This window comes from Rhipicephalus microplus, chromosome X (assembly GCF_043290135.1).
Source record: "Rhipicephalus microplus isolate Deutch F79 chromosome X, USDA_Rmic, whole genome shotgun sequence".
Classification (NCBI taxonomy): Eukaryota; Metazoa; Arthropoda; class Arachnida; order Ixodida; family Ixodidae; genus Rhipicephalus; species Rhipicephalus microplus.
In genome coordinates this window covers 241827142-241852611 of record NC_134710.1, presented here as the reverse complement: position 1 = coordinate 241852611, position 25470 = coordinate 241827142, and the positions used below count along the sequence as shown (strand labels likewise).

At 44.7% G+C, this 25470-nt stretch overlaps 1 protein-coding gene across 1 annotated transcript in view; it reads right to left on the bottom strand.

Moving 5' to 3' along the window:
• The window catches only part of LOC142776033 (sushi, von Willebrand factor type A, EGF and pentraxin domain-containing protein 1-like), a 496230-nt gene that overhangs the window by 342249 nt on the left and 128511 nt on the right, over positions 1-25470 (bottom strand). The window contains exon 3 of the mRNA XM_075878866.1: positions 2428-2595. Coding sequence (XP_075734981.1) covers positions 2428-2595 — 168 coding nt within the window. The remainder of the gene's footprint in view (positions 1-2427; positions 2596-25470) is intronic.

Genomic DNA, 25470 nt, shown 5'->3' with positions numbered 1-25470 from the left:
CCTGAGGAATGAGTTACTGACGAGTCGCCCTTAATAAGGATGGCATGCAACGCCCAGCCACAAGTTGCGGTTTCCTGCGTGTCAATTGCGTCCCTTGCACTTCCATCTAAGAAACACGAGTCCTCGGACAGGGCTAGACTGGACAGAGCAGCGGGGCTGGAGGAGTTGCCACTGACAACGCTCTTTCCTTTGATCTGCAGCCAGAGAGAGTGAGGGAGGAATGCGTGATTGAAAACGTGACTTGCTTAGCGACTCGAATCACGTCCGGAACCAAAAGCAAGAAGAGCAAATAAAGCTAAGTATTAACGCCACGCCACAAGCGCACCACCATCGATGGAGTGGTCAAGATATACATGTATGCTTTGTAATAGGTAGGCTGGTGTAGGTATTAAAGATGAAAAAAAGTATAATGGCTGTAGAAGGATGCAGCACTACGGGCTTTCCTTCTTCCACGCCTGAATAATTCTTCTTGATTATTTGAATGCCACTTTCATGTGGAGCATTCCGCTAGAGAAACATACGCAAAATGAGTAAACATAGAGACGTCCATAGTTGACAAGTTCATAAAACTCCTGTGCACTTCTCCAGTGGAGTGTCCTCTTTCATTCTACCGGTGACGTTAGAGGCACGACCCAATCACTGGGCTTCTCTCTTCGTTTCCGAACTGCTCTGATAGAACTCCGCGAGTCTTTTTTTTACTGCGTAATCACACGCGAGAGGGTAAGTGTTCATCGAAGAAAGATGCAGCGCGATGGAAGAGGGAGAGGCCGAGTTTTTTTCTTTTTTGGAGGCCTAATGCATTGTTAACTCGACGGAAAGATCTACGCAGACGAGTGAGACGCTCTCGAAGCAACGATAAAAAGAAAACGATTAAAGGAGAAGGTTGCCTTCCTCAAAGCCATTCCGTCGCTTTGAAGTCATCGGGAAGGTATCAAGAGCCATTAGGGAAAGCGTACTCCGCCGCAATCAAGAGCGGCAAGAAACCGCAGGCAGTACCAACTCGTAGTTCGCAGAAAGACTACAAACTATGTAGTGACTATTTCACATTTTTTATCTCTCTTCTTACAAAGAACACGTTTATAAAACAAAGTAAAGACAATTAGCTGATAACAAAATGGATTCCATTGCGGATGTATTGACAGCATGGATGGTTGATGCATCCTATTCTCTGTTCACTTCCTGTCAATTACATTTAGTTTTTTTTTTCTTTTTGTTATCATCGCTAGGGATCAGCAAGCGAAGAGGGCTTAACTTTCAGTGCGGTTCACGACACATCGACTCTCATCCGAGAGGACATAAGCGAGGCAGGACCCACTGGGGTGGGCCGTTCTGGTAACGACAGTCTTCCTTCATACACTGCCTTCCAGGCGCAATCAGTTCAGCACGGCAGCTTCTTCGAAGCACTTTCTTTTTATTTCGACGTCTGTTGCCTGTCGCGCGATGACAGCAAGTGACCTGGAAGCCGCCTTGGGTCCCGCCGTAGTGATACCAGTTTTGGTTGCGCCACAATAAAGGATCGTTACGGGCCCGGATCTGTTCCGATCGGTTAACCTGAGCTGGTATGGGGAAGCTTCAGCAAAGCGCGCAGTACAAAAAACGTGAGTTGATCTGCCGAAAACGGGTCTCGAGCAAAGCTCTATGGCTGTGGCGAATTGGCCCCCTGCGTTGCAGAGGCCTCCTCAACTGGCATTGATCCGGAGGTCCGACTGCGCAAGACGTCTAACGACGCTTTTTACGCAATAAGAGCAACGTCAGTCACGGGCATTCCCTTCCTCCAGTAGAGTGCCGAGGTGGCTGCTGACACGGTAAAGAAGGGGAAATTGGCTGGCTTTCTCGAGCTCGAAAACTGCACCGAAAAAAAAAAAGGTCAGAAGCAGAGGATGCCAACAGGAAAGACGGCATTCCTCGAGTGAATGCTATGCTGACAGCGTGTTCAACAACAGTTGCGATGCAGAAAATTGAAATCACGATGCATGAATCATTGACGAAAGCTTGACACCTTACACACACACACACACACATTCTATATATATATATATATATATATATATATATATATATATATATATATATATATATATATATATATATATATACAACCACGCTATACAAAGGGCTATCGTACTGAGCGCTTTGCCAGTACATTATCGCCCTCTATGTCGCAGTTCTGGCCAATAAATATCATACGACCATGCTCTATTTTTTCACAATGCTCTGCTCACTTGCAGATGTCGGCTATCGCATTAAGTAACCGTACAGAGCGTTTTACAAAGAACTACTGCTGACGAATAATACCCTTGACCGACACAACCTTTAGACGAGACAAGGTTGGGAACCTTATGTCGACTAGAAGCTAGTGGTCGGAATGGTGTGACCATATACAGAAACAGCTGAGTCGTGCAGAAATGCAGACGAGGGCAGACTGACCTGGCCTGACGCAACTCCAGCCGCAGCGTCCGTCGCAGAGGCACTTCTTCTTGGAGCTGATGCAGTCCTCATCGGTCTTGCACTTGCGCAGGCAGCGGCGGCCCAGCGCGGCCGCTTCCTCCCGGTTCTGCGGGCAGCCCTCGCGAACGTCCTCCTCGTCTCCCTCGGCTACGGATTAAAAAGAAAGAGCACGTGGACACACAAGTGTCGATATTAGGCGTGCTGCGTCACCTCTCAAGTAATTCGTGGGACACTTAGTGCTCCTTCATCTCGCGCTCGAACAAGCGTCGCATATCACAACAGAGTGCACAAAAGTTCTTCGAACTTGGTTTGGCCAGATGTCAACTCTTATGTCGATGGCTACCATTTTTCTACATCACGCGAACAACGGCCAGTCAGTAGCAATGCCCATGTGCAGACACTGTGGTGGAACGTGCTGTAAGATGCGATGCTAGTATTCAGAGTAGTGAGTGCAAACCGGTTTTATTACGCCCAATCTCCTTTAGAATCTCGATAGCACGAAGGCTAGCCATACTGAACACTCGCGGACCTTCATATGGCACCTTCTTCAAGTTACTAGATAACATGACGAGGCACGACACTTTGGCTCCCGTATCGCTTACATGAATTCTGCTGCCAGATTTGGAAGGCGATTATGAAAAGCACAAAGACTCTGCCAGTAACCAAATTAACAGACGCAATGGAAATGGTTCTTTTCGCATGGATTAACTGGAAAAAATAGAAGACCTCATTTTCAACGGTGTCGTTAAATGAGCTTGAAAAACATGACTGATAGCCATTTTGCCGTGTTAGTGCAGCGCTTAGACTGCATGAGCAATACTTTCTGGGAAAGCTTCTCTTGGTTTGGCTAATTGGTTTCTTTATGGGAAAATGAAATGCCACTGACATTAATGCTACGCTCAGGGAGGATTCACTAACGTCGGAAGAGGCCTGTCCGCTCGAGTCCGCAAGCAGTCTGAAAAATATCAGCTTATGCAAGTGCATTAATCTGTATACGCACACCCAAGATGGGGCCGAATGTGGAAGACCCGTGCAGAGCATGCACTCACTTGGCGGAATTTCAGCTCCGAAGATCACTCATAATGTCATGACTGGTGAGGGGAGGAGGCGAAGCAAAAGAAACATGTACTTCGTTCGTTCGAGTGAAAGAAAGAGTCCGCATGAGGGCCGCAAGTAGCGTGGTATATCAAGAGGGTTTGGCCACTACAAATGATGCGTAGACAAGGGAGTTATGGTAATAATAGACGCTATGGGAGAGTTGGACACGTGGAAGTAAAAATTTAATTTGTTTTTTTTTTAAACAAAACCAGCGCTGGTTAAACGCCAACCTCGTCCCGTAAGCTGAGTGCATGTCGTCGTGTTGCGACCTAACAGGCGAAAGCATCCGCTCGGAAGCTGGTGGATGAGTGATTTCTTTTCGGAAAGCCCCCCAGCAGGTCCAAAGTGTCTAGAAAAGACGCTTTAGCAGCGAAGACGTATCGCGGTGTCTGTTCATTAATATGGATCAGAGCGCGGGCCTACCTTTCCCTAAGCAGCCAGCTCAAGGAGCTGCGCGCATAGGTGGAAGAAACGGTGCAGCTTGAAGATAAAACTAAAGCGTGGCTGCAAAGAACGTACGATGCTTCAAACAGAGCGTTTCTATAAAGGCTCTCGTCTCTGGTACAAAGCAGTAATAAGCGCGTGTTTCGATGTTCCCCAGCATTAAATATTTAAAATGACTGGGAGGTAAGCCTTTAGAGCGCTTCATGTTTTAGAAGAAAGACAAAAGGGTGTGCAGAATCCGTGGGTTTCTAGAAAAAAAAGAGAAAAAGGCTGAATATAAGCTTGGACAAAAAGAAAGAAGAACGCTAAATAATTTCGCAGGCTCTTTTTTTTATTGATATGATATACGGAGATGTTAGCGCACAAGTAAGGTGCAGGCTACTCCTTAGCCCTTGAGTGAATGCTGAAGACATCTTGAACGAAAAAATAAAGAGCAGTGCATGGAAAATAGAATACCCGAGCACTAATAAGTGAAAACACACGCATACTCACATTTCAAACAACACCAACGTAAAGTTAAAGAAATGTTTGAAAGTAAATTAATAATGTTTCTGATAATGTTCCTAGTTAAAATTCAATCGCGGATTCCTTAGCGTGCATGAAATATAGCGTGGCCATGCTTTTGGCAAGTACGTTTACTTTTATTGAATGGTTTTAAGCAGAAAATAAATTTTTTCCAGATGTGAGAATGCCTAACCTATGTTCCTGGTCATCGGAAAACTTCCAAGGACCAATTTTGCGTGCCAGCAGCACTAAGCAATTTTGGAAGAAGGGTAGCATTGGTCGGCACACTTGATCGAGGCACGCTTGCACTGCATGGCGTTGTACTGCAAATGAAGTACGGCTACTATGAAAGTATACTCATTTTTGTTTATTTGCTTGTGAAGTTTGTACAGTGTTTTTCTCTCATTTCGTCAATAGTACAGAATCCCCCCCCCCTCCCCCTCCCCCTGGCATTCGCTCTGCTTTCTGCGCCATATAGTAAGTTTCGCCCTGCTTTGTAACTTTGTCTCTCTTTATTTGTGCTTAGTTTTTAAACTCTATGTGAAGACGTCAAAGCGTTGAGGGAGCATTATGTCAAAACGCTGTAAAATAATTAGACATATTGTATTAACCGGCTCCTTGTGACTATGCCTTATGCAGTGTGGTTCTGTGTCGGTGGGACCTTGACATTGACATAATGACGTCGTAGCGTTCTCTGTTTCTTGAATTCTTATCGTTCCTTGGCCTATATGTCTATCAGTCTCTATAGTATATATAAATATATATTTTAGACCCTGAAATACGAACACAGTTCCGGTTACTTTATGTCACAATTAGGGTTAAGAACAGCGCACACAAACAAATAGTAGTAGCAACAGGTGAGAAGCAGGAACAAGTGGTAAGAAGGTTAACCAGAAAGAGGGTAAAAAACAGTGTCCTACTCTGTAGTCGAGAACGAGAGATTTAGAAGCATAGGTTGAGATCCGATAGAGATGATTTAGGAACACCGCAGTCGGTTACTGTTACTGCAAACTTCCGAAGGTCAACATCCTCGCTTGGTATATCCCACGAGAACAATAGTTTGGGCTGAATACTGCTGTCTCTGTTGCGCCGTTGTTCACAAAAACTGTTCTGATGCCTCCGCCGCTGTCAGCTTAGTCAGCATTCTGAAGGCTCGAGACGCGTTACTTATAGCTGTATATATGCAGTCAACAAAACCAACAACAGGGAAGTCGAAAAAACCTATACTGACTTCGCGGTTATAAGCCGCTCACATGAGAAATGCACACAAAGGAAAGAAAAAAAAACTGTTACTTTACGAAATACATCAAAGCAATGATCAACCATACAACCTTCTGGTGCCGATGACGGATTATAAATAATTCGTTCATAGCTAGATTTTTTTCGTTCCCATTTACAAATGAATGCGTTATCACAGTCCTACATGTACTGAAAGTTCTCAATGGCCGTTGAGCCTTTGGAAAGCAGCGCCCATTGCGTCGACTGTGCCTCTGTACATATGTTTTTTAGCGCTGCGTTAACCAAATGTTTGATCAACAGCTAACGTGCTCGAACTAGAGTTCTGTTCACTTACCACATTTTATTCAATGTGGTGGCAAAACAAGTGTAGGCTAGATATATACGCTCAAGGAATCCTAAATTGTTCTGAAAGCATGAAGAAAAATTGCCTTTAAAGAGACAGACTAGTGTTCGATTTATGTAAGCTGTGGCGTCGCAATTGTGTCATGTGCTGCTCAAGTACATACTTAGGACAAGCTGTATTGCATGCATACTACAACATGTAAAATTCCTATGCCTTGTTATCATCATACCACAAATAAATGTAAGGCGACATCATCTAGCACATATGTTGTAGATAAGACATAGGGAGATCAGTTACGGAAGCATATATGCAGAACGCTTTTTTTACCCATATGCAGGAGCTGCCCACACTAACTCTTGTTGGCGAGCCACCAACGTCGGCATGTTTCAGCAAAGACGACCTTTTGAATGATAGTGGGCAGTTATTGCGTCATGTTTGAGAAATCAGTGATCACTGAAGAGCAAACTGTAGTAGCAATGCGTCACGAAGGTGGCATATTTCGCCCCAAGGAACAATGTATCAGCTCGGTATACCAGCCATACTGCTGGGCAAACATTGCCGTGAGCCACACGCTCCCAGTATCGCGTTTTATTCGCCGAGCACTGTACATATATAAGAATTTGCACCATGTTATGTAAATATCGGACGATCTTGGACATGAGAACAAGAGAGCGGGATGAATAGTGGTGCAAGATGCAAGGCACCGTGATTGAATTATCATTTTTCACTGTCCAGCCACTTCCATTGTCCCCTTCCCCATCTTGTCCTCACACGCACGCGTGCGTTAGGACCCATGAAGTAAAAAAGTTGGGCAAGTTAGTTCTAATGCATTTTCTGTTATATACTTTGCAAGCACGAGAAACCCCAGGGACAGACGTGTGCAACAGGACAGTATATTTTCTCCCTCTACCTCTCTCGTTGTACAATATTCATGCGTCACAGAAAATACGTTACAACAGAGCGACAATGGCAAGAAAGTCTTGATTATTTTCGTGAAGTAATACCCCCCCCCCCCAAAAAAAAAACAAAAAAAGAAGGCCTCGCGCAACATTCATCACTGCCTAGAATATTTTGCCATGGCCAGTTCTATCTATCCAGCTCATTACACGGCGGCTTTGTTTCTCGTCAATCACTTGGCCTAAGGCAGGCAGCCTGCTTATAAGGAGCAGCGCCGACCGCTTGCTCCCTCGTCACCTGCTTTAGTTTCGAGCAGTGAGAACGCTATGCTATCCCTTAGCCGCGAAGCGCGCTGAACCAAGAGGTCGTCTCGCTTGAAAGCATGCCTCCTTCATGGAAGCGGCTAGAACACTGTAGCGTATGTGCCACCTCTGCAAGGCGCCGCTACTCAGTTCGTGGAGAATCCACCGATCGGTGGAACCAAGCTTTGATTCAGAGGACCACTCGAAACACCTGGTGAATAGTAGCTCCTCTCTAAGGCTCTGTGGAAACGGACGAGCACTCGCCAAGAGCCTCGTACCCTACATATGACCGCTATGAGGGAACAGGGATCCGCCATCATTGATCCCGCCGCATCCCATCGTTGACGGCTCTGAGATCGTCTGCCTGCTCATGTCATTATATTATTATTATTATTATTGTTGTTGTTGTTGTTCTTGTTGTATCAATATTACGAGAGTATACATGTTACTTATCAAAAACTAGCTTTAGCTTATCTCCTAACTCGGACTTCGTTTAGTCCTTTGTAAATTTTGCTAGTTTATTGAGAAATAATATTGACCAGCGTGACCTGAAGACGAAATTGTGCGTGAGGTAGTGTGCAACGATAAGGGATGAGTAATCGTTGAATAGAGAATTTCACTGGATTTGAAAGTTTCTGATGAACTTGCCTTCTTCAAGACAACTGAAAGTCATTGCTTTGGCGAAGACGAGTTCACTTGTCTACTTGTACAAGCCCAAACACACAACCCACAATAGTGCTGTGTATTGTTACATTTGGCCCGGCAGTTCGTCATGGCAGACGTCATTGCATGTGAGCCTATCTGCAAGAATGCTTTCACCGTGATATCGGCGCCTGGCTGGGAGCACTTAGCATGGTGTTGTCCTGCCAGTGGACCAGGCAGTTCGCTGTGACCGGGTAACAAGGAACTCGACAAAATCTTCATGAACAACCTTTTGCTCAGCGGGGTTGAACAGCGTGAGATAGCATCACTGTTGCAGTAGTCATAGAGTCAACATCTCATTCATCTCAAATGAGTCATTCTCGCCTACGTGGGGTCGTGAAAAAGCACCGATGGTTCAGTTGCGTGGCACAGCGTCGCCGTAGAAGTTCTCAGGAATCGAAGCCATGGACCGCTGCGTCGCTCGTGTCAGCGGCCACCTTCTCCACAGAGGAGCTCAACTTCCCCTCTCTGCCACACTCAACCTCCTCGCCCTGCGTACAGCCTTCAAAGCGTGAACCGGGTGTGTCATTGTGTGGTGCGCCCGTGCTGCTCATTGAACCTTTTTACCCATATCACTCTTCAAATGAGTGGCGCAGTTTCGGCACCCCTTCTGGTGGATGGACCTCTGCGACGTCAAGTCACTTCATGTGCGACAGCAGTGGTCGCCGCCTTCTTCGAACTTTTGTGTAGGGAAACGATGGGTAATAGAAGCAAGATATATTTGTATAAAATCGCAGTACAGTGCGTTTTTCTTCTTCCACCATGTAAATAAACCAACGTTCTGTCTGTGAGATCGCGCCTCCTCACTGGTGGACATCGGCTATGTGGACGACAGCAGGGAGCCAGCCTCCCCAACGGAAAAACCACCAATCCTCCCCACTCCTTACAGTATTTAATGTATTTCATTCAAGAAGAAATGGGATGAAGCACCAAGGCAAGATATCCGCTGTTCTTTCAAGAGTCACTGACTTCATTTCTATGGAAAGGAAACACGCAAGGCGGGCTGAAAATTGGCTGTGCAGATTAAGAAGTTTTATAACTTGGCTACAACAAGCACACGACCGGGTTGAGAGGCGGAACAGAAAAGAAAGGCTTTTGCCCTGCAGTGGGCACAGTCGAGCTGCTGCTGATGATGAAAACGTGACGATAGGGGAGAGTCGGGAGGATGGGTACTCTATTCACAATTCTATTTTTGGTTTGGTTGAGCCTGAACACAAACATGCTTGATTGTTTACAATACACGTGCAGTCATGCGGCAAAATGTCTGAGACGCGCCGGTTCTTACAATCTTTGGTGCAGTTGTAAAAAGCAGTTCGTGAAGGCTAAAATATACGTGTCCCATACCATCCGCCTCTATGGTCGGAGCGCGACATCACCTGGAAGAAGTAGAACACGTGTCACAAAATGGTCTCAGTGTCCTGGGAGACCTTTAAATTGGATAGTTCCACACCAATCATTAAGCGGTGTTGAAGAAACTTTGCTGCACCTACAGGTTTTGACACTGGAAGCTTCATCACAATTCCCGTAATCGGGTAAAGTCCTCATATCTTTCTTAGGTTAAAAGGAGAACTGAGAGCTCTGTTCTTAGTTTTATAACAGCTGCGCACTGACACATACATGTTAGTACTGCTCGTAACTAGCCATGAAATGAATGCCATGTTTTATTACCACTTTCAAGAAAAAAATGTGTTTTGTTTCATAATTATATTCTTTAGGCCAATTATTTCCCAAATGTGATGCCAGGCATTACCAAAACCTGACATGTCGTTGTCAAACTCGTGAAAGGCAACGGTCAGTGTATTTTTTTTTCTTTTGAAGAACAGCAATAATTTAGCAAAGACCATTTCTCTCTTTTTGTCCTTTTTTAGATAGGCTGTGCTTTCTTTTTAAGACTGTCGTGCTAACCTCGGTGAATTCTTTTTCATTCGTATGTTTACCCATAGTACATGCAAGTGCTTCTGTCTCACTGTTATTTTTTTTTTTGCGCTGTGTAACGTAGTGTGGTATAAAGAGGAATGAGACAGTGTCCCGTTTCTCTTTCAACTCAACACTCCCATTCCTAAGCTATACGTTTTCCAATGGGAACAACATTTAGCGGGTAAAGTACAGTCGTAACGCCTTAACCTTTTATTATAAAAATTATAGCGCTGATGTGTGTTTTCAGTGAAAAATTAATGTTATAGCGTCCTCGAAGCAGTTAAAATCCAAGAGCGTTACAATTGCTACAGCAGTAACTTAATTGGAACACGTGAAAAGGGAGACTTCCAGTTACAGAAGGATACATTGGTAGACGTTTGTCATTCCATCTATGCAATCAGTCTGTTAACACCATTTAATTAGTCATTGGCTAACGTCTTTGAAGTAACTGCAGGAGAGAAAGACGTGCTGTCCCAAACCTCCCTGACTCTGCCATATATAATGCTTCTGATAAGCTTGTGCTTTCAGTGTTTTGAATAGCTTTCAAAAGGTGAAATGGTAATACTAGAGCTGAATTTGCAAAATTCATTCGTTCTAAGTGTTATTTCACAATAACCAGCTATATTTACCAATACAGATATGGCATCAAAATTATGTGATGTAATATTTCCAACATTAGATTGTTTGTGCAAGGAGCTGTATTGATTCTATCATATGAAATTTATTTCTCTACCTCCTGCTGGTCGGAAATATTTGTGGCGTAAGCGCAAAGGCCACGTTATAGGGCCCCTAAACCAACGCGCGAGCTCCTTGCGTTTTTACCTCGGACCCAGAGGAAGGACATATGGAGAGGTGGACAGAGGATCCTATGAACGCGTTCGGTGTATCGACTCGTGCACAACTGCTAGTACACAAATAAATTTCGATGTCTGGGTTGTTTATGGGCCCTATCACAGTTGAAGGGAAGCGGCATATTCTTCTATGCAATCAGGCGTACAGCCTATTACGAAACAACAGGCTCCAAAACCTTAAGAGAAAACGCAAGTTTATTATACAGTCATGGCGAACTATCTGTCCTGCCGCCTCTCGCGAGCTCTGTCCCTTCGGCTTTCTCTTCTTCCCTCCCGGTGTCACACGTTCTATTTGCTCCGTTCCGGTTCATTTTTCAACATTATCTGGGGTGGGCCAAGGTGAATCGGAGGCTTCGAGCAAGCGAGTCCTTTGCATAGGGCGAGTTACAAGTGAACCGTTGGTGAGACGAATGGAGTGAGCGTGCACTATGTTATCTCTCCCTGGCAATAACTCAAGCGCTTTGCCCGATTCCTATGACGTCGCTGGTGCCGTGTCTTCTTGCAAGAGCACCACATCACTGACTCGGAGTTTTGTTGTTGGTCATGTCAAGCGATTCTGTGCTGACCACAGCAATATCAGGTGCGCTCGTTTTCATCTCTCCTAAAGTTCCGCTGTTAGACACTGGCAATGACGAGCCTTTCGTTACAGATCAACGGATACGTGAAGCTCTGATGGGCAGACCTGTTGTGGCAAAGCTGCGCTGTGTTTACTCAGCCGAAAATGTGATGGTACTAATGGTTGTAGCTCATTATGATCACTTTCAAGACAGGCGAGCGGTCTGCTGTTGATCGCAGCTTCAACTTCATATAGAACCGTTGTGAGGCCTTCCACGTTAAGACTACAGCATCTGAGTGACTTCTTGAGCGCGGTTTTTGTCGTACGAATGAGGCGCTCCCACCATACACCTCACCATGGATCGCCTTCTGCGATACCCTTCCATTGTGTTCTGATCTCCACGGCGTACTCGCGTAGAGCAGTTAGCGCAGATGAAACCATCAAGCACAACTCCGAAACGTCTGGGCATTGTCAAAGTACACTATAGGGTACACCACGGCGTGTGACGAAACGACGAGAGGCGATCGAAGTTGTGGCGGTGGTCATGTCTGATGTTAGCTCAAGGTGAATGGCACGTGTGACGGCGCATGAAAACAAAAGTATGTAAGTTCTTCTTGAACTGCTTGCTGACTTCGCGTACAGCGACCCGTAGTAATGAAGCCCAACGACCATGAAGGGGCTGGTTTCCATAACTCTTTCGCGAGAAAGTTGGGCCATGGGTGCTATCTCTACTGTAGTTTCCCATCGTTTGCACATTCTACCTTGAAAAATGATCCTCTTCATGGTTTGACGCCTTCTTACTAACCAGAAACGCTCTCGAAGCTCAGTGAGGGTTGCTTCAGCACCACTGTGAATCGTACGATATGTGCTGCCGAAACAAGCAAGCTGGTGAGCTAATGGTCGCTTGATAGTAAGACGGGGTGACAAATGTCCTGTTCAGCGTGCAGCTCTTACAGTGCCCACCGACAGGAAGTAAGCCATCCTCTTTCATAAACGGGCACAAACGCAGTACAGGAGATGTTGAAAGTAACAGCAGACCTTTCTGCAGCGCCTGGACCTCGATTGGGAATGAGTCTTCCTGCATTATATGCAACCAATAATGATCAGCATGAAACAATTCTTTTGCTGCCAGGGAACCAGACGCTGGTGGGAAGCGTGTTGCGTGGTGGCTGAAACGCTGGATCTATGCAGTTACTCTAACCAGTCTTGCTCTGTAGTTTTCTAGGGGCACGACACCGTTGCGAACACTAATGGCGCATGAACAAACGGATGTAATTTCTGCAGAAAATCTTCAACCATTCTTCAGTTGCTGTGGTACGGTGAACAGTATTTTTTTTTCGTTAGATTTCTTGACGTCTATACCTTCGCAAGACCTGGTTTTGCCAGACAGCCAGGTTAAGTCTTGCCACCACTTGGATGATTTGGTAAGATCCGAGAGTGATAGTCGTCGAGTGATGACATAGGCGGGATTTTCCTTGCTGCTACAGTAAAACCACTGGGAACGTCTTGTATGCGGCTGGATTTCGGTGACACAGTGTGCTTCAAATCGTTCCAACGTGGTCGCTGAACTCCATATCCAGTTTAAAGCCACAAGCGAGTCCGTCCAAAATGTAATAGTGGCGTGTTGGAGAAAAGGAACCTTTTGCACGTAGCGTATAAGCAGCACAGTGATGGTGCATGCCAGGAGCTCCAAGCGTGGAAGTGATACCATTTTCAAAGGAGCAAGTCGGCCCCTACTGATCAAGAGTCGTGTGAAGCACGTTTCGGGTGGCGAGTTCACTCATACGTAAATGTAAGCACCGTATGCTCTAGGACTGGCATCTGCAAAAATGTGCAGCTCAAATAAAAAGGGCTTATTGTTGTCCCGTAAGGATATATACCATGAAATAGTGATGGACAAGTCGGGCAGCTCACAACACCAACTATTACACTCGGCCTGTTCATCTTCAGACATACCATGCAAGATGCTTCGTCCATAGATTCTGAATACCATTTAGGCCTTTGTGGCGAATGAAGTGAGGTAACCCAGTGGGTCGTATACTCTGGCCAAGATTTTCAGTTCTGTACTTTTGGTAGCCAGCTTTCGGGCGGTAAACATGGCTGCATGCTCAGTGCCCAGTATAAGATGATCACCTGAAGGTCCCCAGGAAACACCTAAAACCTACATGTGACTGTATCCAGCTTCATTTTCGATGGCGCAGCTATCACGTAAAAATCTTTCTTTCAACTCGTCGCAATTTGAGACCCACTTACGAATTTCCAAGCTTGCCTAATGCAATATTTGTTTTGTTTCTTCATATACCTTCATTGCCGCCTGCGTGCTGGGCAGCCTGATGATAAGGGTCGTTATACCATCCATCGAAACGTTGTTTTGATCTGTGGTCTCCCAGCGATCTCCCTGTGGTCTCCCAGAAGTGGAGAACATACCACCTGCGCATAAGGCTGTCCTACAACACTATCACGACAACAGTATGACGATACTATAACTAGGACGTAAAGTGTATACCAACCAACCTCACCCCTTGCATAACACTATATCACGAAACACTATGACTAGGACATACGGTGTACCTAAAATCTCACCTCAAGCTGGCTAAGGAGAAAAGCACTGAATTTCGAAGACTACATTGCAACACCCTCACTCATGGTATCATACTACGTGAGATATATCTAACGCTTAACGCACAAAACCGCCCGATCTCTGACGTACTAGACCCACTAGCACAGCAATTGCCAGCGGTGCCGCGAAAACACCAATAGCAAAGGCACAGTAGCCACAGACAAGCTGGTCACCGAGACCTCGAAAAGCAATATCTCCTCACAGTGCTTGGTCAAACAACGAAGACTCGTGTCAAGTGTCAGGAGGGTGATCACGGCCGTAAGGATTCATTGACAGAGGGACACCCCCTCCATCGTAGGGTAAGTCCATGTTTACAGGATCAGCAGCTGTTTTTTTTTTCATTCCACATTTATCTAATAATAAATGAATCATTTCCTGAATTACCGTACCACGACATTTGCAGTCTTCTTAAGGCCTGCAAGGGGGAAAAAGGCTCGAAAAGAAAACTTCCATCCGTCTCCGAGCAAGAGTCTCACCTCCTCACTTTCTTCCCTTACAGCCTTTCGCTTCATTTCTGCGTCAACAGCTTCGGTAGATGATTGGTTGGACGATGGCCTTCTTGTCTGCCTTCATTTCATTTCGGCAGCTGATTTTCTTTTTTATTCTTCTGCCTAACTTATTGCATATGCACTACTGTACAGGTGTCCTCCATGAGAGACACAGTTTCTCTTCCAAAAAGCACTTACGTATAAAAATCGCTTGCAGTTCAGTTACTTCAAAACCCTTTTCTAATCAGATTTGGGGTAGAACGCTTCCTGAAGGGCACTGAACAACTGCATCGTGTTCAGTACAAAATTTAGGATGGCACATCATCTTTTTCTTTACCAGCTACCCAATACACTGTACCTGACCCGGCTCAGTCTACAGGTTAATCTCCCTGCGATTGTATTACTACTTTTTATTTCTCTCTCTCTATTTCTAACAGCTACTATGTGAGGAGACTTTTAAATATAGGAAAGCCATTTTAAAGGAGTGAGTACCTACATGCCAAAACTACAAAAAGTAATTGAAAAGATGTCGCTTACAAATGACCTTCACAAATTATAGAGAAAAAAAAAGAGAAGAGAAATATCCGAACGTGACTTGCAAGAAAGGACCTAATCTTTCAATTTGCGAAGTGGGGCCTCTTGGAGCCTCTTCAGAATGACGGTTGGAGGCACGGAGGCGTGTTGCGCTCAGGCAAAAGCGGAGTATCTGTAACGAGCAGCGCACTGGTTTCAGGTGACGCACTCTTTTTACAAGCAGAACTAAGTATCGGGCATAATATTCATGTGTGCCTGCGTCCCCGCTTGGCCTTAAGAAACTGAGTTGAGCTATATCGCAGTAACAGTGATGTTTTTTGAGGGCGTCCGCCTTGCGACTTCCGTGATCTCACTAGGAAATGTGCAAGGAGAACTCCGGTGAGTAAATACGCGTAAATATTGCAGCAGTTGAGGTCAGTTAGCTTCTCAGTGCATAACCAACTTTCTCAATCTTGAAACGGTTCAATATTTATATTTGCGGTAGACTGTCATTACAGCTGCCGAGAGAGCCGTACAGTGCGTGAAATCTTGCAGCGAAATCTCTATATTGCTAGGAAAAAGAAAAAAAGCTGTTCGGCAGCGGTGTCACAAGTGGTCTCCATTGGCTGTCCTATCAGTTACGTCATTCTCAGTGCCGTACCCAAGCACGCGCGCCATTGGTTGCGTTGTGAGTGACGTCGTCCATCCCGTCGCAGGCGTGGCGCCGAGCACGCGTGCATCAGTTTCTCCTGAATCTTTCCACATGGGTATGCCACGGGCAACTATAGGAGAGCGCCGGCAGTGTAAACGCGAGAGAGGTCGCATTCACCGGGCTGATGGTAAAGTACTGGCACAAAGACTGGCCCGGGAGGGCGAGTCCTAGCAACAACTGAGCACTGATGATCCGGTGGCCTTCGAAGCTACGCTAAATCACTAACGGGAATGCGAGCGCCGGTTGCGGGCGGATCCTGCAAACCACATATTAGCTCGAGGTGTGAAAAGCTTGCAACAACGCCACGCCCAACAATGAATGAGTGGTTCTTGAAAAAGGAAAAAAAAAAGGCACGTAATTTTTTCTGCAATAAGGCGACATGGTGCAGTGTCTACGCCGAGCATGTGGCGTTGCGATGTCAATGTGATGATTGTGGGAGCGCGTTGGCCGGAGTAAACGCCCACTTTCGGTGGGAGTTTCTGCAGGAGCTGCGGCGTCTGTGACCGCCTGTGGTACGAAAACAACCACTGAGATTAACGTATTGCGGAACTCATTTAACCTATCATTGCTCTCTTCCATGACTGTGATCATGCGAGGCACAATGTGCGGCATGTGAAATAAACACTGTGGTAAACACTGTGGTAAAGCCAAACGTGTGTATCATCTGATTAACAAGCATGAATATGTAACAAATATTTGTGAAAGGCTTCAGTGCCACGTCGGGTTGCACCCACTGCTAAATACCGGGGCCTCACGTTTCAGCTTTCGCTGGTTAATCATTTGTACGGAGTGCTTAGGCGGTGATTTTTTTAACTGCACTGAATTTCTGCCTAATTATGTGGTATATAAAATTTTCCCGCTCGCTCATGGACATAAGGAAGCTTTGTCCATGAGCGAGTGGACAGAGAGACGGACAGACAGATGGACGTGAGCAGCATGAGCAGCAAGACAGACAGACAGACAGACAGACAGACAGACAGACAGACAGACAGACAGACAGACAGACAGACAGACAGACAGACAGATAGATAGATAGATAGATAGATAGATAGATAGATAGATAGATAGATAGATAGATAGATAGATAGATAGATAGATAGATAGATAGATAGATAGATAGATAGATAGATAGATAGATAGATAGATAGATAGGCAGACAGACACAGAGGATTCATGGTTCACCGATAAAACCCTCCGAAGCTTCGCCCTTCTGATAATCATTCAGTCAGTGGATATGGTGTGATTTTTTTTTATCACGCTTGCTTTTTTCTAACAAGTACAGGGCAACAAGTCGCTGCTATTTATGCACTTTCTCTTTCTTTCTCTCTCTCTCTCTCTCTCTTTTTTGACGTTTTATCCACTGCTCCATACACCATGGAATCAAAAAGTGAAATGTCCAAGGTTATACGTTAAGAGCCGAGAAAGCAGTAAATGAATGTTTTACGAGTACATAACGTTGAACAAATGAATAATAAAGAAATGAAAGAGAAACGCGGTTTCGGGTTCGTTGGTGTAGCTCCCGCAGCTGCAGTATCTGTTCTCTCGATATACAAAAAATGATAACAAATAATCCGCAAGAAAACCGGCAGCGCGTATGACCTGCATGAACTGAACTATAACATTTGGCACAGCACTGCGTGCCATCTATTGGTTTTGACTTTGTAAGACCCTGAGATTGACGAGTAAAACGAATATATCAACATTGTTCGGACACCTGTCACATGAAACTAGGTGACTACATAAATATGTGGTCTTTTACGCTAATACTAGGCGTTGCGTATTCTGCAAAAGCTTTCAGTGTTCTGACGGTCTTTTGACAGTCTATTGACATATCTAAACTAGTAAAACCTGCAACAGAAAAAAACCGATTGCATACAATTGCCAAAGTGCTATCAACAGCCGCAATAGGTAGCACTCGAGTGCAAGTGGACCCTAAAAAATGTTGCCGACGCGGCCTATCTTTTGTTTGTTTTTTTCTGTGTTTTCTCTCACGTTTCGCTTTTGTTGACGCACGTCAAGTGCACCGAGTGATTTCCCTTAAGACCCACGGAGCCAAGGTTGTCTTTTAAAATTTTTTTAGCAGGGCGTACGCAGCTTGTGTTTGGCACTCGTCACCCCGGAGATCTTTTATCTGCCTTTCCTTCTCCATATTTCGCCCGCCCATGCACTTTTCTCAGGAGATTGTGTCGCCGCCTGTCACTTACGGTTCCACTTCGACTTTGACAGAAGCGCCGACTGGAAACGTTGACACTTTTCAGCATTTCAATGGGCGTTTTAAGGCGGAAAGAAAAACACCCCTTCACAGTAATATCTGCGTTGATCTGCGAAAACATTTTTTTTTAATTGAAAAAAGAAACAAAAATTGAAAGGCTCTATGCAGGTGACAAACTTAGAAAAGGGCTGAGAATAAAGACGCCGTTACTGATTGTGTTGTTAGTGTTTCTGCCATTCTCTCGAAATGGAAAAAGTAAGAGTGATAATGAAAGAAGAAAAGGTTGAGCGTTGACGCGCTCATGAGAAATTGCTAGGCGAGAAGCAGCACCGACAGTTCTAATGACATGTATGCGTTGCTTGCTTTTTTGTGTGTCTTTTACTCCCGACGGCTATTGACGCATACCGCAATGTTTTACAAATCCGCGCAAAGTGCACGCGCACATTTTTGGCGCATAAATATCCCCGCATGTCAACGACAGGCGCGCAGCGGCACTTTGATGGACAAAGCCCAGTCTTCTTTACCGTGCCTGCATTGCTGCCAGCAATCCGCTACAGCAAGATTACGGGCTGTGGTGTGGAATGGTATAGACATCGTGAAAGAAAACTGCCACATTTCAGCAAAAGAAATGCTAGCAGGCTTGACGAGAAATGTCTAGAGTAGTTTCGAAAGTGGTGATGCACAGACAGTCGATCCAGCGCTAACAAAGCGGCGCTGTAACAGGAGCGAGGTGAGATTCACTCTGCGAGCTACGACAGTGAGAGTATATATCTCACACCACGTCTGTTCTAACGTTACTTCAAAGACTTTTTTTTTTCATGTCGTGGCGGCAGTTGATGAAGGTGTTGTAGCTAGAACTCTGGGCACTCAATTATCTCAGTTATAACTCGTGCATTATGAAGGCTTTTTCATTATTATAAGCATCATGTCACCTGTGAGCTGGAGAACAAAGGGTCTTGCGATAAAAAAAAAGGAAAAGAAAAACAGAAACTGATAAGCGGGGTCAAGTAACAGATAATGACATAGATGATGAATTTGGGGCCAATATTCCATGCACTGTAGGTTATCGTAAATTATACGAAACATTTACACTATAGATGTATTTTTAATTTGGTTCTTCTGTGTGCTCCGTGAGGGAAAGGTGCAATTGTAAATGTCAGTCGTTTCATTCCTTTGTTGCTTTCGGTTTTCCTAACCATTTTTTTTATGTGAGCCTGATGGATATTGTGGCACTGGAAGAGAATAGAAGAAGGGAAAGCCCGCGTGTGGGCTGGGTTCGGCCAGGAAGCTAAGGGAGGTGCTTCTGGGCCTGTTAGGCACTGAAGTAAAGTAGCAAATTGGGCTAGTTGTAAGATACTCATCTCGGTGAGCGCACAAAGAAAGAACACGAAAATACATGGAAGGGCATGACTGAAGCGCTGCTCTAACAACTTCAAGTTTAATGGAAGAAACATGTCATACATAAACATAGAGGAAGCATAAACAACCTTTCTTGATTGATATGAGGGGTCTAACGTCCCAAACCACCATATAATTATGCGAGGCACCGTAGTGGAGGGCTCCGGTAATTTCGACCACCTGGAGTTCTTTAACGTGCACCCAAATCTGAGCACACAGGCCTACAGCATTTTCGCCTCCATCAAAAATGCAGCTGCCGAAGCCGGGATTCGATACCGTCACCCGCGGGTCAGCAGCCGAGTACCTTAGCCACTAGACTCCCGCGGTGGGACGTCCCCAACCATTTGAAGGGAATTTACGCCCAAAGAAATTTTATTTATTCTCAAAAACCGAGGCCGCAGAGCAGAAAAATGTTCTTTTAACACGAACGTGTTCTGTGCTGTGGTCCACGAAGACTGAACTGACGCTATTTCCGTCACAGAAGTGGCATTGGTAATATATGCAGGCAAACGAATTACTGAAGCAACACCAGATCAAAACATTCGACTTATTCGAATAACCCAGCGTATTCAGATAATGATAGGTAAGGTGCTCGACCCACTGCGCTACCGTCGCACACACACGTGTTTTCACTAATGCGTCTTATATTTTTCACCACTTTTTCTTCTCATAGTGTACTGGACTGGTAAGGACGGTGTCACCATCTGTGAGCGGTGATGAACCGCATCGGGGCGCTAACGAGCGGCGACAAGGACCGCTTCGGTAGTTTCAACGCAACGGAATCTACCGGTGCAATATTGTGGGGCACTGTATGATTGGTGCAACGGGCGTACGTGGTGACACGGATCGGTGGGAGAATTCTCAGAAGCCAAACACATCGTTCCAATACTGTATTGCAGGCCATCGGCTGCATGATAATTCTGCCCTTGAGGAATATACAAGCGGACCTTCCATGGTACAAAGGCAGAAGACACCGTTCCATAAAATAAGCACTGTTGCCCTTTTTTGACGTTCTCTACAGCAGTATTACTAGAACAAATAACAAACAGGTGTACGCTGTGCATTATTCGCTATCGAAAAGCCCCCGCTGGAACCTCGCCCTGACGTGCTCTGCAGCGAAGACAAGGCATACGTGAGCTTCGTACTACCTTGTAGTTGTTCAGATGGAAAAGTTTTTCTGTCTTAAAGAAAAACTACCCTGCTGAAAATGTCTGCTTATCTTACTGACAAATTTTACGATGCAACAATATATCAGTCATATTTGTATTTAGACCACAACACTGAGAAACTTCAGCGGCATTGGGTTAAAATGATGTTTCTGTCTACTTTGTCACAATATTTTGGTGATGTTTTGCTTTAGTTTCTTCAAAAGCATTTTAGTCATTCCATATAGGAATATGTAAAGGGTGTATAAATATTACTAGCAAAAATGTGCTTTTTATTAAAAATGGCAAATATTCAGCATATTACATTTTTTATATTGAAAAAGAAAGTTAAAACACGCAAAACAAGTGCTCTACCTCTGGAAAAAGTTAAAACAAAAATAAATAAACTTCTATGGACATGATAGAGTAGCGCTTTTAAATAAAAATAAAATTTTTTTTCGTAGTAATTGTTAAAACCAGTAATATAATATATTATTTAGCGCTACACAGTTTCGATTGGGGGCCTAAAGCCTGAAGCGCCCTACAAGGTAACATAATTTTTTTTGCGAAATAAAACACCTCAATAACTATTTATCACATTCACATATACCTGCATGAAATTTTTCAGCATGATTGGGGATGGTCGAAATTTTACCGGTTACACTAGATGTGTAGTAACCCATTTATATTTGTATTCATATAAAAAAAGACAAGACTTCTTCTATGGCTGTGTATCGCAGACAAGGAGAGATAGAGAGGTAAAACGCTTCATTGTCGTCGAGCTTAAGTAGGTGGGTGATCCACCAGCAGGCTGAACCTGATCATAGAAATGACCATCATGATGAGCCGGTACGTATTCTGTCACTGCGAAAGCTCTCTGTACCAATGTTCAACTAGAGAAGCTGCAAGGTGTGGCCCCTAGTCGGTGTATGCAGCCCATGTGTTTTCTTGTTTATCTTAAATGCGACGCATTTCTTAGCGGACTGCAGGCACTTTCGGGGGGTCTAGATACGCATATATCTAGGCGCGCCTACGTCTCGGTGCTCTAGTGATCACCTTCTTAACTTAGGGTACGCCAAAAATAATACGGGAAGGTTAAAAAGTTTGAAGAATATGTCTGACTGATCATAACATAAAAAATTTCGGGTGATTCCACGTACCTTCGGAATGGATGTTAAGCTAAGCATGCAGATGAAAGGTGACTGTGCCATATTTTTTTTTATTCAGTCAAACGTTACAGAGTGGCGCTAAACGTTGTACAAATACACGCAAATGCATGTGTTAAATAGCCTCATATGTTGAAGTAACCACTTCTTCAGAGTGGCGAAACGATGCCAAATGCAACATAGCTATTACCAACACCAGAGGCGGGAGTCTGATGTGAAGTGCTGGTGCTAGCAAGGACAGTAGCCCTGGGCACTGCTACATAAGTGAACTTCAGTGGATGGTGCGTAACTGCAATTGGCATTGGCCTGACGTGACGGCTGTATCATAGGAGTATATATGTAATGTTTGTAAATTCCCTAACTAGCCCTGTTACCACAATTGTCGTTTCACAAACAGTAGGGTTTATTTGAGACGTACCGAATCCTGGTGTCGCTCCATGGTAGAATACTTGATTGCCACGCAGTATACCAAGGTTCGATTCCTGCTGAGACTCTGACATTTAACCTTTGCATTCGTCAGGTCAACGCTCCCGATGCAACATTTCGCTTAACGCTCACGCATTAAGGAAAAGGAAGGAAAATGGGAGGAAAAGAACGGCAGGGAATTTAACCAGCCTATAGGCAGCCGGTTTGCTACCCTGCGCATGGGAGGGGGATAGGGGAGATGAAAGATAGAGAGCAGGGAGAGAAGAGAGTTAAACACAGCACACTCAGGAGCACACGCACGCACACTCAGTCATTGTCCAGTCTTGTCTTTCGCGGTGTGTGACATTGCTGTTACAGCCGCTTGTTCAAGTCCGTGTCACGTTAGAATTTCAACAGAGCTTTTGTCACCTTCTGTTGCAATCTCACGCATTAAAATCACCCATGCAATTACCCATGTAGTTTTGTTCGTGGGTATATATAAACGTGTGGCACACGCCTGCATACCAGTGGCACATACCCACCTGCGGGTAGGTGCCACACGTTTGGTGGAAAGTATTTGACGACGTACACAACGGGATTGTGACATTATTAATGTCATGACAAGCACGTCATATTTTCCAAGCCATCTCACCCTCCCACACTAGTTTTGGTTTAGCGCAAGTTATGGGGCATACTGAGATCACCCAGATAGATAGATAGATAGATAGATAGATAGATAGATAGATAGATAGATAGATAGATAGATAGATAGATAGATAGATAGATAGATAGATAGATAGATAGATAGATAGATAGATAGACAGATAGATAGATAGATAGATAGATAGATAGATAGATAGATAGATAGATAGATAGATAGATAGATAGATAGATAGATAGATAGATAGATAGATAGATAGATAGATAGATAGATAGATAGATAGATAGATAGATAGATAGATAGATAGATAGATAGATAGATGCTCAAAGTTCCTGTAGTACACAAAGCAATGCTTCGCATTTTTTATCGTGAAAAGTCCATCGCATACTTTGTCAAACCCTTTCCTACAGTATGTGTGACACAGGCTCATTACCACCGGCCGTGGAATACGGGTATGTGCCACAGGTGATTGACAGATTACCTCTACTTAGGAATGACGAGAACAGACATTGGTAATTTAAATGCAAGAGCGTTAACAAAAAATTAAACTTCTGCCCCTAAAGGGAACCATGAGGGGAGGCGAAGCAGCATTAAGGATTCACACCAATTTTCCGTTTACGATCACTCGGTCTTTTCGTTATAGTGTGTGGTTTACATTCAGTGTCTGTGTCATCATTACGTTCTGTTTGTGCGTTGCTTCCGTTTGCGCCGAGTTGGTGTTCCGAACCTAGGTATTCGCACCTGAATGCCGACGCTTGGCTTGCGCTTCCCTGGGCCAGAGTTCGGTATCAGGTTGAAGTGCTGCTGCAACTGGCGCTAACGATGACGTTACAACTCATCTGAACGGAAGTGAAGCGAGAATTGTCGAAGCCAACAGAGCGCATGCGCTTGTGTTAAAAGGGAGAGGGAGAGGAAGAAGGGGGTTTATAGGCTGCAGCGTGGGCAGAGGAGACGTGAGAAGGCCACCGAACGCTTGCCTAAAGGAGGAGAGTGCGCGGCTGCAGCCTTAGGGAGAAGAAGAGAAGGCGACCGCACACCTGCGCAAAGAACGAGAGTGGGAGAGAAAGAGTAGGCGCATGCGTACTGTAGGGCAGACGCCACCGAATCAAGCTCGCTCATAAGATGCTTCGCATCTGAAACTGACATTGGCAGCGTTGACCCGCTGAATGTAAAGAATAAATATGAAGGCTTCAGCAGGCATCGATCCCCGAAATTCTGCGTGACAATCAAGTATTCTACCGCAGAGCAACGCCAGATCTCAGAACTGGCTTTCCAAATAGGTCCTAATGTTCGTGAACAGAATATTGTGGTTACAGTGCTGGCTGGTTATTTTATAGATATTACTAATGTATGTAGTGCTTCTGTGATACAGCTCTCACGTCGTATTAACATCAATTGCAGTTAAGCAACGTCCTCTGATGTTGATTTACGTAACGGTGTCCAGGACTACCATTCTCGTGAGCTCAAGCGCTACGTATCAGCTTACCTCTTCTGGTGTTGTTGCTGTTAACATCATTACGCAAATATAAAACCTGTGCAACATATGGTTATATAAAACATATGTGAATGTTCAACGTATGCATGTGCGTACTACGTTTGTACACATCTTTAGCGTCATTTAGAAAAGTTTCGCTTGATAAAAAAAATACAGAAAAATCACCTTCCATCCGGATGCTTCGCACAACAGAGCTTCCCAAGGTACTACATAAGATCTCCTGAATTTTTTAGCATGGTTTGAGGAAAACGACTAGACAGAGTTGGAGGTACGTTTATTTTTCTCTAATAAAGGTATGTCCTCTGTGGAGGCCTCCTGACTTGACCTTGTCATATGACTACAGTGAAAACACTATCAGTGAAATACTTACAAGGGACTTGTATGCCACATCTCGAAACCGTACCAAAATCCTTCTTAACTTCTTTATGACTTGTTGGGATTCTCAAATTGTCATTATCATGGTCCTTGTTAAATTACCAACAATGCATAGTAATAATACCTAATTTGAACATATCCAGAAGTAAAACTGGTTAAAGGGCCCTAAAAAAGTTGTCTAATGCGTCTTCATGGCAACTTGTAGGAATGCCATTGATGGAGAAAAACCAAAAGGGTAAAAAGTTCCAACAGTCGAGCCCTTGAATATATTAGAAGCAGAAGATACGTTTAAAGGTCAAGACGCTCGAATGGTAGTTACATGTACCAGTTCGTTACAGGTGATTAATGCTCCACTGCGAGCGCGTGTGGGACGCAAGTCGCACTAAGCTAGGTGCTCAATTTACGACGTTAGATTTTAATAGTATCAGCGATATTCTCTGATTTTTCAGGCACTTTTTTAGCATTTACGTCACAAAGCTTGCTCTCTCTCTGTCTCTCGCAATGTCGCTTATTTTTTTCTCTCCCCCTGCTCGACAGCCACTGAGTGTTCTTCCTCGAAGTCTCGCGAGTGTGTTAAATCAGCGGCAAACTTCTGGCGACAAGTCCGTCACACGAAGCAGGAACGACCGCCTCATCGTGCGTTGCAAACTACCGCACTCTCAGTTTTAAGACGCGTCGTATATCACGATGGGCGCAAGGAAGGCAATCGTACACGAACGACGCAAATGCCGTGCGGCCAGCTATCTACACGCAGAAACGGGTGTATGCCCGTGGATATGAGGCAACCACTGCTTCGCATGGGCTGCCTATCATATGCGGGAAAGGTAAAGAAAAAGGGAAAAAAGGGAAAATGGGTGGACGAAAGCCTTACGAACGCGCGTTCAGCATTTCGCATGAGTTGGCACGTGGCGTACTTTACTGCAGACGGGGAGGCACGTTAGGTTGCCGGCAGTGAGGTCGTCGATAATGAGGCCCCTTA